The 13544-nt window shown below is 43.3% G+C and overlaps 1 protein-coding gene across 2 annotated transcripts in view; it reads left to right on the top strand.

The window, feature by feature from the left end:
• Nucleotides 1–13544, top strand: part of TNKS (tankyrase) — a 288176-nt gene that overhangs the window by 189102 nt on the left and 85530 nt on the right. For both annotated transcript variants that reach the window (XM_073543626.1, XM_073543618.1), the window contains exons 16-18: nucleotides 10656–10875; nucleotides 12314–12423; nucleotides 12885–13073. In XM_073543626.1, the coding sequence (XP_073399727.1) occupies nucleotides 10656–10875; nucleotides 12314–12423; nucleotides 12885–13073 (519 nt within the window). The remainder of the gene's footprint in view (nucleotides 1–10655; nucleotides 10876–12313; nucleotides 12424–12884; nucleotides 13074–13544) is intronic.

The raw sequence follows: 13544 nt of genomic DNA, 5'->3' as shown, positions 1-13544 counted from the left end.
GATCCACAAAAAGCCTATTACGATCTGAGTGGAGCGGATGCTATGGACTATATCAAACTCAAAGGCGAAATCCTGGCAAGGCTGGGAGTAAACACGTATGTACGTGCACAGAGGGTGCATTTATGGAATTTTGTGGAGCATCAGCCAGCCCGCTCACAAATGCATGATCTCATCCATCTAGTAAAAAAATGGCTGCAACCGGAGGCTTTAACGTCCGCACAGATGGTGGAGCGTGTTGTTCTAGACAAGTACCTGCGGTCCTTACCCGCTAAGATCCAGAGGTGGGTTGGACAGGGTGACCCAACTACCGCTGACCAGTTGGTGAATATGGTCGAACGCTACAATGCTTCTGAAAGCCTACTCCAAGGGACGTTAGCACCCCACTGGCCCCCCAAGAAATCGCTGGAGAGTCCTGCGAAACCTACTCCATCTTCAAAAGAAGAGAACGTCACGATGAAGGGTAGCAGACCTACAAAGGACTATGGAGGTGGTACGGGCTCACATCAAGCCAGCAGACCTCGTCTGGGATCTCCATCGAGGAGACAAGGGCCTATACAATGTTGGCGATGTCGCAGGCTTGGCCATGTAGCAGCTAACTGCCCAATGACTACAGAGCCAATGGACTGTAATGCTATGAGGCGTCTTTCATTATATGTGCAGTCAGTCTGTGTGGCGGAGACCCTCACGGGAAATGAACAACACTTGTGCCATGTCGAGGTTGACGGTTATAGTGTGAATGCCGTCTTGGATTCCGGCAGTCAAGTAACTTTGGTACATGCCAGTTTGGTGGACTCTAGCGCCCTAACGAACTTAACCGTGGGCATTAGTTGCATCCATGGGGATACTAAGAACTACCCCACTGCCTGGGTTACTCTTGCCACGCCAGTAGGGACGAAAAGACATCAGGCGGCAGTCATAAAGTCTATGGGACACAGTGTAATCCTGGGGAGAGACTTTCCCTTATTTTGGGACTTGTGGAACTTCAAAAGTGGCATGAACCCTCTAGTTGAAGACGGTGCTCCGGAGCTAGCCCCTGAACCATTGCAGCAAGACGACGGAGAACTCATCTCAGAGGAAGTATTAGAATCTGTGGACTCTCCTCTGGCTGTGTATGCAGGCGAGGCAGACCAGCTAGAGGATGTTTTAGAAATGCCTGACCTTGAGGTGGCCCGTGGTAAGTTCGGGACCGCTCAGCACCAGGATCCCACTCTAGCAAGGGCGTGGGAAAACATAAAGGTCTCCGAGGGAAGACCATTGTACCCAGGGGCTCAAAACGAGTTCCCACACGTGGCGGTGCAGCAGGATATGTTGTATCACATAGACAAGGTGCGAGGGGTGGTGGTAGAACAACTAGTGGTACCTAAGTCCTTTCGCCAGGTAGTTTTGGAGTTGGCACATAAACATCCCTTGGGAGGACACCTGGCGGTAGAAAAGACAAAACACCGTATTCTGCAACGTTTCTTTTGGCCGGGTCTAGTGGGAGACGTGACCCAGTACTGTCGGTCATGTCCTACGTGTCAATTGACCGCACCTATGTCACATTTTAGAAGCCCCTTAGTGCCCTTACCAATAATAGAGGTGCCCTTCGAGAGGATAGCAATGGATATAGTCGGTCCATTAGTTAAATCTGCCAGGGGTCATCAGTACATTTTGGTAGTATTGGATTACGCCACGCGTTATCCCGAAGCAGTGCCCTTGCGGAATGCCAATGCGAAATCAATTTCAAAGGAGCTGGTTAATATGTTTTCCCGCACTGGCATTCCGAAAGAGATACTTACGGATCAAGGGACCCCCTTTATGTCTCGTATACTTAAGGATTTATGTAAACTGCTAAAAATCTCCCATTTGCGTACCTCAGTATATCACCCTCAGACTGATGGTTTGGTGGAGCGCTTTAACAAAACCCTAAAGGGAATGTTGAAAAGGGTGGTGGATAAGGACGGGAGAGATTGGGATGCCCTACTACCATACCTCCTGTTCGCTATACGTGAGGTACCCCAATCCTCCACAGGCTTTTCACCTTTTGAGTTGGTTTATGGGCGGTGTCCTAGAGGCCTGTTAGATATTGCCAAAGAGACTTGGGAACAAGAGGTAACTCCTTATCGCAGTGTAATTGAACACATAACACTTATGCAGGACCGAATTGCAGCAGTTATGCCAATAGTTAGAGTGTTTAGAGCGCGCACAACATGCCCAAAGCACGGTATACAACCGAGCGGCAAAAACACGAGTCTTTCAACCCGGAAACAGGGTGTTGGTATTGGTGCCTACCATAGAGAATAAATTTCTTGCGAAATGGCAGGGACCATACGAAGTGCTGGAACGAGTAGGTGAAGTAAATTATAAGATACACCAACCAGACAAGAGAAAGCCCGAACAAATATACCACATAAACTTGCTTAAGGCCTGGCGGGACAGGGAGAGTCTGGTGGCAGGAGCTGCCCTTGAGGATGGGCCTCGAGGGGCACCACCTTCTAAGGTAAAGGACCCCCAGGTAGCTCCGCCAGAAGTGGGTATTGCAGACACGCTATCCGAAAGGCAAAAACGAGAGACCAGGGAGTTCATACAGAGGAACGCAGATATTTTCTCGGAACTTCCTGGCCGGACTCACCTAATTAAACATGACATTATTACTGATCCACAGGCGCGGGTACGGCTTAAACCATATCGAATTCCGGAGGCTCGGAGACAAGCCATTGCCCAGGAAGTGAAGAAGATGTTAGAGCTCGGGGTCATTGAGGAGTCCCGGAGTGATTGGGCTAGCCCTATCGTACTGGTGCCCAAACCCGATGGGACTATCCGATTTTGTAACGATTTTCGGAAAGTAAACGAAGTATCGAAATTCGATGCCTACCCGATGCCAAGAGTCGATGAACTGATAGAGAGACTGGTTTCGGCTAGGTACATATCTACTATTGACTTAACAAAAGGTTATTGGCAGATTCCCCTCACGGAATCAGCCAAAGAGAAAACTGCCTTTGTTACGCCCCAGGGATTATTCCAGTACCGAGATATGCCATTTGGGTTGCATGGTGCCGCAGCCACCTTCCAACGTCTAATGGATATTGTCCTAAAACCCCATGGCCAGTATGCATCTGCGTACTTGGACGACATTATTATCTTTAGCAATGACTGGGACACACATTTGTCAAAAGTACAAGCCGTCTTAGACTCCTTAAAAACAGCTGGGTTGACTGCCAATCCCAAGAAATGTACGTTGGGATTGGAAGAGGCTCGCTATCTGGGATATAGCATAGGGAGAGGCGTCGTGAAGCCTCAAGCCAATAAAGTGGATGCTATTCAAAATTGGCCACGACCGGTAACCAAAAAACAGGTTGGAGCTTTTTTAGGGATCGTTGGTTATTATAGGCGGTTCATCAAACATTTTGCGACCATCGCAGCTCCTCTCACAGATCTTACTAAGGGGTCGAAATCTGTCACAATAAAGTGGAACGCAGAAGCAGAGGAGGCCTTTCAGCGATTGAAAACAGTCCTCTGTGACCAACCAGTGTTGGTTGCACCAGACTTTAAACGGGAGTTTATTGTCCAAACAGACGCCTCTGGGGTGGGCCTCGGCGCGGTTTTGTCTCAAGAAGTAAATGGCGAGGAACACCCAGTGGCCTATCTAAGCAGAAAGCTTACGAGAGCAGAAAAGAACTACAGTGTAGTTGAGCGGGAAGCCCTGGCTGTGAAATGGGCCCTGTGCACCTTGCGCTATTATTTACTAGGTCGCCAGTTTAGGCTAGTGACGGACCATTCGCCCCTAACATGGATGTCCCGGGCAAAAGAAGGCAATGCACGGGTGACACGCTGGTTCTTAGCATTACAAGGGTTTAAATTTTCCGTTGAGCACAGGGCGGGCACAGCGCACAGAAATGCAGATGCGTTGTCTAGAACGCACTGCTTGGTGACTCGTCGTGTCCGACCCCACGGGCTCGAACAGAGGAGGGGGGTGTGTGAGGTGCCAAGGGGAGAGGTACTAGAAAACAGGTATGTTTCTCCCCGTTTCATTTCATATGTCTCCCTGTACTGATGATGAAGCCAGTTTATTTCACTGTAATCCAGTCCTGGTTTCCTTAGTGATCAGCATGGAAAGGACTGGTAGTTCCCCCTCCACTAATTCAATACAGGTTTTGGTTTCCTGTCTGGTCCAGCTGATATAATCAGGAGGAGCTGGGATCTCTCAGTCTATCATCTGCTGAGCTGGGAGCTGACACAGTAAGATAACATGGACTTGTTTGCTGTTATATAGGTTTATTTTGTAGTTAGCCTGCTATTGTTAGTTAGTGGCCAGACTGCCTTAGACGTTTTATTTCATGTTTGGCAAGTGTAACATTGGATAACAAGTGTGCACAATAAAGATGCCGTGTCCATATTGCTAGTCTGCTGAAGTGACTTCATAGCCACACGCTTGTGCCAAAGCAAAGATCCCCAGCTGAGCTATCTATTCCCCACAGTATATACAGTGGGGCAAAAAAGTATTTAGTCAGTCAGCAATAGTGCAAGTTCCACCACTTAAAAAGATGAGAGGCGTCTGTAATTTACATCATAGGTAGACCTCAACTATGGGGGACAAACTGAGAAAAAAAAATCCAGAAAATCACATTGTCTGTTTTTATTTCATTTTATTTGCATATTATGGTGGAAAATAAGTATTTGGTCAGAAACAAAATTTCATCTCAATACTTTGTGATATATCCTTTGTTGGCAATGACAGAGGTCAAACGTTTTCTGTAAGTCTTCACAAGGTTGCCACACACTGTTGTTGGTATGTTGGCCCATTCCTCCATGCAGATCTCCTCTAGAGCAGTGATGTTTTTGGCTTTTCGCTTGGCAACACGGACTTTCAACTCCCTCCAAAGGTTTTCTATAGGGTTGAGATCTGGAGACTGGCTAGGCCACTCCAGGACCTTGAAATGCTTCTTACAAAGCCACTCCTTCGTTGCCCTGGCGGTGTGCTTTGGATCATTGTCATGTTGAAAGACCCAGCCACGTTTCATCTTCAATGCCCTTGCTGATGGAAGGAGGTTTGCACTCAAAATCTCACGATACATGGCCCCATTCATTCTTTCATGTACCCGGATCAGTCGTCCTGGCCCCTTTGCAGAGAAACAGCCCCAAAGCATGATGTTTCCACCACCACGCTTTACAGTAGGTATGGTGTTTGATGGATGCAACTCAGTATTCTTTTTCCTCCAAACACGACAAGTTGTGTTTCTACCAAACAGTTCCAGTTTGGTTTCATCAGACCATAGGACATTCTCCCAAAACTCCTCTGGATCATCCAAATGCTCTCTAGCAAACTTCAGACGGGCCCGGACATGTACAGGCTTAAGCAGTGGGACACGTCTGGCACTGCAGGATCTGAGTCCATGGTGGCGTAGTGTGTTACTTATGGTAGGCCTTGTTACATTGGTCCCAGCTCTCTGCAGTTCATTCACTAGGTCCCCCCGCGTGGTTCTTGGATTTTTGCTCACCGTTCTTGTGATCATTCTGACCCCACGGGGTGGGATTTTGCGTGGAGCACCAGATCGAGGGAGATTATCAGTGGTCTTGTATGTCTTCCATTTTCTAATTATTGCTCCCACAGTTGATTTCTTCACTCCAAGCTGGTTGGCTATTGCAGATTCAGTCTTCCCAACCTGGTGCAGGGCTACAATTTTGTTTCTGGTGTCCTTTGACAGCTCTTTGGTCTTCACCATAGTGGAGTTTGGAGTCAGACTGTTTGAGGGTATGCACAGGTGTCTTTTTATACTGATAACAAGTTTAAACAGGTGCCATTACTACAGGTAATGAGTGGAGGAAAGAGGAGACTCTTAAAGAAGAAGTTACAGGTCTGTGAGAGCCAGAAATCTTGATTGCTTGTTTCTGACCAAATACTTATTTTCCACCATAATATGCAAATAAAATGAAAAAAAAAACAGACAATGCGATTTTCTGGATTTTTTTTTCTCAGTTTGTCTCCCATAGTTGAGGTCTACCTATGATGTAAATTACAGACGCCTCTCATCTTTTTAAGTAGTGGAACTTGCACTATTGCTGACTGACTAAATACTTTTTTGCCCCACTGTATGTATATATGTGTATGTATGTATGTATATATATATATATATATATATATATATATATATATATATATATATATGTATGTGTGTGTATATATATATATATATATATATATGTATATATGTGTGTGTATATATATATGTGTATATATGTATGTATATATGTGTATATATGTATATATGTGTGTATATATATATATGTATATATGTGTGTGTGTGTATATATATATATATATATATATATATATATATATATGTATATATGTGTGTATATATATGTGTATATAATGTGTGTGTGTGTGTGTATATATATATATATATATATATATATATATATATACACTGTACATACAGGTGCTTCTCACAAAATTATAACATCAAAAAGTTAATTTATTTCAGTTCTTCAATACAAAAAGTGAAACTCATTATATAGTCATTACAAACCGAGTGATCAAGTATTTCTGTTAATGTTGATTATGGCTTAGTCAATGAAAACACAAAAGTCATTATCTCAGTAAATTAGAATACTTTAGAACACCAGCTTGAAAAATGATTTTAAAATCCGTAAAGTTGGCCTACTGAAGTTCACTCAATACTTGATCAGGGCTCCTTTTGCATCAATTGCTGCATCAATGCAGCGTGTCATGGAGGCTATCGGCATGTGACACTGCTGAGGTGTTATGGAAGCCCAGGTTGCTTTAATGGCAGCCTTCCGCTCGTCTGCATTGTTGGGTTTGGTGTCTCTCATCTTTCTCTTGACAGTACAATACCCTATGGGGTTAAGGTCAGGCGAATTTGCTGGTCAATCAAGCACAGTGATACTGTTGTTTTTAAACCAGGTATTGGTACTTTTAGCAGTGTGGACAGGTGCCAAGTCCTGCTGGCTTGTTGGCAGAGGGAAGCATGAAGTGCTCTGAAATGTCCTGGTAGACATCTGTGCTGACTTTGGTCTTGACAAAACACAGTGGACCTACACCAGCAGATGACATGGCTCCCCAAACCATCACTGATTGTGGAAACTTCACACTAGACCTCAAGCAGCTTGGATTGTGGCCTCTCCACTCTTCCTCCAGACTCTGGGACCTTGATTTCCAAATGAAATGCAAAATTTACTTTAATCTGAAAACAACACCTTGGACCACTGAGCAACAGTCCAGTTGTTTTTCTCTTTGGCCCAGATAAGACACTTCTGGCATTGTCTATTGGTCATGAGTGGCTTGACACAAGGAAGGCAACACTTGTAGCCCATGTCCTGGATACATCAGTGTATGGTAGCTCTTGAAGCAATGACTCCAGCAGCAGTCCACTCCTTGGAATCTCCCCTAAATATTTGAATGTCCTTTTCGTAATAATACTTTCTAGGCAGCGGTTATCCCGGTTGCTTGTGCACCTTTTTCTACCACACTTTTTCCTTCCACTCAACCTTCCATTAATATGCTTGGATACAGCACTCTGTGAACAGCCAGCTTCTTTAGCAATGACCTTTTGTGGCTTACCCTCCTTGTGAAGTGTGTCAATGACTGTCTGCTGGACATCTGTCAAGTCAGCAATCTTCCCCATGATTGTGGGGCCTACTGAAACGAACTAAGGGACTTTTTTAAATGCTTAGGAAGCCTTTGCAGGTGTTTTTTGTTAATTATTCTAATTTACTGAGATAATGACTGTTGGGTTTTCATTGGCTGTAAGCCATAATCATCAACATTATCAGAAATAAACACTTGAAATAGATCACTTTCTGTAATGACTCCATATAATGAGTTTTACTTTTTGTATTCAAGAACTGAAATAGATTAACGTTTTGATGATATTGTAATTTTGTGAGAAGCACCTGTATATACATATGTTAAGCAAGTTGAAGATGGAATGATCTCTAGAAGGGCTAAAGTTAAAGATGACACATTTCCTTTGTATGTTAGGAAAAAAAAAAATTGCAGATTCTCAAGTTCACTTTGACCAAAGTTTCACAGCTTAATTAGCCTGTTAAGGTTATGACTTGTTCACTATCCTCATTAGGAAAGGTCAGGTGATGCAAATTTCCTAGCTTTATAAAAACACAGCCTCCTCTAACCTTGTCAAAAAAAAAAACGGGTTCATATAAGCAGCTGCCTAGCACTCTGAAACTGAAAATGGTGGAGTCCCACAAAGCAGGAAAAGGCTATAAGAAGATGGCTAAGCGTTTTCAAGTTGCCCTTTCCTCAGTTTCAAATGTAATTAAGAAATTACAGTTAAAGGGAACACTGGAGGTCAAGATAAGGTCTGGAAGACTAAGCAAAATTTCAGTTAGAGCTTCTAGTAGGATTGCTAGAGAGACAAAGTCAAAACCCCTGCTTGTCTGTAAAGACCTTAAGAGAGATTTAGCAAACTCTGGAGTTGTGGCACATTGTTCTACTGTTTAGAGACAGCTGCACAAATATGGCCTTCATGGAAGGGTCATCAGAAGAAAATCTCTCCTGCTTCTTTACGACAAAATTCATTGTCTGAAGTATGCAAAAGAACATCTAAACAAGCCTGATGCTTTTGGGGGAAAAAGTCTTGTGGACTGATGAGGGTAAAATGGAACTCCTTTGGTCGCAATGATCAAAGGTAGGTGTGGAGAAAAAAGAGCACAAGATTTTAGGATAAGAACCAACCATTAAGCATGGGAGTGGATCAATCAAGCTTTGGGGTTGTGTTGCAGCCAATGACACAGGGATCATTTCAAAGGTAGAGTGAAGAATGGATTCAATGAAATTTCAACAAATTCTTGATGAAAACATAACACAATCTGTAAAAAAAAAAAAAAAAAGCTGAAGTTGGAAAGAGAATGGCTTCTACAAATGGATAATGATCCTAAACACACATCAAAATCCACGTCGAAAGGTGCAAGCTGAAGGTTTTATAATGGCCCTCACGGTCCCCTGGCATGATCATCACTGAAAATCTGTGGTTAGACCTCAAAGTAGCAGTGCATGTAAGACAACCCAGGAATCTCACAGAACTGGAAGAATTTTCCAAGAAAGAATGGATAAAAATCCCTCAAGCAAGAATTGGAACTCTTGTCTGGCTACAAAAAGCATTTACAAGCTGTGACACTTTCAAAAGGGGGTGCTACTAGGTACTAACCATGCTAAAACTTTTGCATTGGCCTATTTCTCGGTTTGTAATTTTTAAAATGTAAAAGATGAAAGTGTGTGTGTGTGTGTGTGTGTGTGTGTGCATACATCAACTTGCTTAACTGTTCACAATAAGGCCGGTTTAACGCGTCAGTGTCTCCGGTACGTGTGGTGACCGTTTTCTCACATACCGGAGACCCTGACACACGTAGACCCATTCAAATGAATGGGTCTATGCACATGTCAGCGTGTTTTCACGGACCGTTTGTCCGTGTGCAAATCACGCAGACATGTCCATTTTCACCCGGACACACAGGCCGCAAAACATGCCGCGCACGGAGAGCCGAGCACACTGTCCTCCGTGTACACGGACGGCCGCCGGGGAAGTAGCGCAACAGTAAGCTGCTGTTCCCCGGCGGCAGGTGCTGAACGCGGCTATCATCCATTCTCAGGACCGTCGGAGATTGCAAGTGATGAGGTCACGGCAGTTCAATTCTGACACAGTGACCTCATCACTTGCATTCTCCGACGGTCCTGAGGTGTCAGCAGGTCAGTTTTTCATTCATTCTCCTCTGCTCATGCTGATCGCGGGCGGCAGAGCAGGGGAGAATGGATGACAGCGGGCTTCAGCACCAGCAGCCGGGGGACAGCGGCTTACAGTAGCGCTTCTTCCCCGGTTGCCATCCATGTGGTCCTGATGCGGCATACAGGTGTCATACGGTTGCCGCATGTACTACACACATGGTCACACGAACACTGATATCTCCGGTACCGTTTTTTTCCGGTACCGGAAATATCAGGACGTGTAAAACCGGCCTAACAGTCATTTTGACCAATGGTGCCCAAACTTTTACATGCCATTTATATTGTCAATTATAAAAAAATATATACCTCATGCATTTTCAACTGATAAAAGCAATGGTCGTGCATGGTTGTCATATTACATCCACACATAAAATATTACATCCCAGAAGTGTACTTGTAGGATTAAGGAGGACACTACGTACACGGTAATGTGTGCAATATAAACAATATTAGATGTCACCATCTTCATTTGTGTCACCTGCATTCATTCTTTACGTCTGAGCTGTCCAATGTAATGAGAACAATCAGGTCATGTACCCACGTTGTGTAAAACTTCCAGGGCAGACTTGATCAGAATTCGCAGGCGGAATGTACATGAGTTACTTGTGCATTTCACTCTGCTCCATTACTAATCATTGATTTGGGAGAAATCTGCAGTGAAAAATTCCATAATAATGAGTGCTGCATTTTTGAAATCCACTCCATGCTTTCGTGGATTATTTTCACCAGCATTTGAATGAAATTTTAGAGAGTTGATTTTCCTGTATTGTGCTGTAAATTTTCAGATTTGCTGTACGTAATCTGTACCGCAAATACTTGACACGAACGTTGCCATAATTTATTTTTTTTTTTTTTCCTTGCTTTACTTAAGACCTTTTTCATCCAAACTTTAAAAAATGTGCTTCTTTCCCAGCATGGAGCAGATCCAACCAAGAAAAACAGGGATGGGAACACACCCCTAGATTTGGTAAAAGATGGCGACACGGACATTCAAGATTTGTTACGAGGAGATGCGGCTTTGCTCGATGCAGCTAAAAAAGGCTGTTTAGCGAGAGTGCAAAAGCTTTGCACACAAGAAAACATTAACTGCAGGGACACACAAGGAAGAAATTCAACGCCTCTGCATCTTGCAGGTGAGACTTGACCTACATGTTCCGTCTGGTCTCGTATTGCTGGTAAAGAACCCATATAGGCTTGCAGATTATTCTTTTATTGGCCAGTTTGATAAATCACGTTACTTTGGTGCTTAAGCATGAGAACCATATCAAAGATGGGCAGCTAACATAAAGGAATATAGTTGAAATGTCTCTTGGAGCACATCCTAAGTAAGAAGTAACCTATTGTTTATTAATCTGTATCAGCCAGCAGCCATACAAGCAATAGTTTGATGCCAGATGCTGTAGGTTTTCATCCACATCTGATTAAACCTTCCTGTAGTAAATATCCTGTTACTGATCAGAGCTGATGAGCGGTATCATGACTGATGAAACATCTGGAATTCCAGCTTACACGACTCATCCCTTCTTCCTCTTACCGTGCACGACTTTTAACTAATGAAAAGAGTTACTGTTACAGACTACATATCACACTGGGCGACGAGCACTGCCACCAAATAAGCATTTCCATATAGTACTTATTGCTTCTGTATGCTCCTAAAAGCCCCTAAGGAAGGACATAAGGTTTTGGATGTGACTTCCAAGGAAATTTGGGAATGAGAATGCACAAATAAAACCCTTTTACCGGCACAAGATATCGCAATTGTTGAAAATGTATCGTTAAATGATATGTCTTTGCAGCATAGATTAAGTAATATTTTATTTGTCTTTCTGCAGTTTAAATTCACACACTCCTAGTACAATGCCTTTGCTTTTTGCCCATTTAAGGAGCCCAATCTAAATGAGTCCGTGTTCCAGTTATTTCTCCAGCATCTACGCCTTCATGTTTTTCTGCTGCCTCCCATTCGCATACGGACTGGTCTGGTAATACTGTGTGATAGGAGGTGCTTCAGTGTTTGTGCTTGAGTTATATCCTGCAGCACAAATATATTTAAAGCTCTTGATTATGTGTTATGTTATAGGATACAGAATATTCCATTATGTAGTGTCGTTTAACAGTTGTGTGACAGGAGTCTGTTACCAGGATTTTGCTACCCAATATGAGAACAGCATGATGATGTAGGGGCAGAGACCCCGATTGCAACAATGTATCACTCTACTTGCAGTTTAAATAACATCACTGTTGGGTCAGCTGCAGATCTATCACTTCTCTGAATGCTGACCTCTATAACCCCCCTCACGTCATGGATTGGCCGCGTTCTGCCTATGCCATCAGTGGTGGCAGTGTGGTTGAACTATTTGGCAGCAGGTTTACTACTGCTCTAATAATTATCTCCTGCTGATAATATAGTGATTTTCATAAAAACTACACTAAACAAACCAGTAAGTGGCACATTGCTAGAATTGGGGTTTCTCTCTCTTTGTAACAAAAACCTGGTGACAGATTCCCCTTAAAACTGTTGACATTCTGTTTTTTGTGTTTGAAATTCTTTTGTTCCCTTTTTTGTTCTTTCAGCTGGTTACAACAACCTGGAGGTTGCGGAGTATCTCCTAGAGCATGGTGCAGATGTAAATGCACAGGATAAAGGAGGGCTTATTCCCTTACACAATGCAGCATCATACGGGGTAAGAATAAAATCACGTCTAGACTGTTACAGGAAATATTTTGTATTACTACTGATGTGTTCCATCAATAGTGGGGTCCAAACACTAGGTTTAAAGCTGTACTACCCAAACACCACTGATCAGGCTACATGGAAGATTTTCTTTATCTTCAGGGTTCGTTCACACTGGCGTAGATTCCCTCGTGAGAGATTCGGGCCGATTATACTACGGCCACTCTGACCAGTTTCTATTAAGGATTTTATCCAAGTGTCAGCATGGTGAGATCCTATTCTCTCGCACATGCAAAGTGAAATCCACAGCACAATCTGCAAATAATGTATGCAGATTGTGCAGCAGATTTGTGTCATACATTAAAATATACCCCAAGGGAGGAGCTTTGGCAACAAAGTTAGTGATTTTGAGAGTCATTTTCAAAATAGATTTGAACCATTAATTATATAGATTTTTTCTTCTATTTCCAGCATGTTGACATTGCAGCATTATTAATAAAGTACAACACTTGTGTTAATGCCACGGACAAATGGGCATTTACCCCCTTGCATGAAGCGGCGCAGAAAGGAAGAACGCAGCTGTGTGCGCTGCTTTTAGCTCATGGTGCAGATCCCACAATGAAAAACCAGGAGAGCCAAACACCATTAGATTTAGCCACAGTAAGTTCCTGATTTGTTCTGGCATTTTTTTTATTAAGATTAGTGATGAGCGACTATACTCGTTAGTTGAGATTTCTGAGCCTGCTCGGGTGATCTGAGTATTTGGATGTGCTCGGAGGTTTAGTTTCTGTCGCTGTAGCTGCATGATTTGTGACTGCTAGTCAACCTGAATACATGTGAGGATTGCCTGTTTGTTAGGAAATCCAAACACGTATTCAGGCCGTCTAGCAGCCGCAAATCATGCAGCTACGGCAACAGAAACTAAATCTCCGAGCACATCCAAATAGTCGACCACCCGAGCAGGCTCGGGAAATCTCAAGTAACGAGTAACCTCGCTCAACACTAATTAAGATGTTTTTTATTTTCGAGATGGTCTAAGTTTGTCCAATACTTTTGGCTTGCTGAATTCCACCTTAAATATATTTTTATCCTAATATAGATTCTGAACAATTTTTACTAAACTGTCACATT

The sequence above is a fragment of the Dendrobates tinctorius genome, unplaced genomic scaffold (assembly GCF_039654945.1).
Source record: "Dendrobates tinctorius isolate UK_male_01 unplaced genomic scaffold, ASM3965494v1 ptg000011l, whole genome shotgun sequence".
In the NCBI taxonomy this organism is placed as follows: Eukaryota; Metazoa; Chordata; class Amphibia; order Anura; family Dendrobatidae; genus Dendrobates; species Dendrobates tinctorius.
The sequence above is the reverse complement of the archived record's forward strand: the minus strand, read 5'-3'. Positions and strand labels throughout refer to the sequence as shown.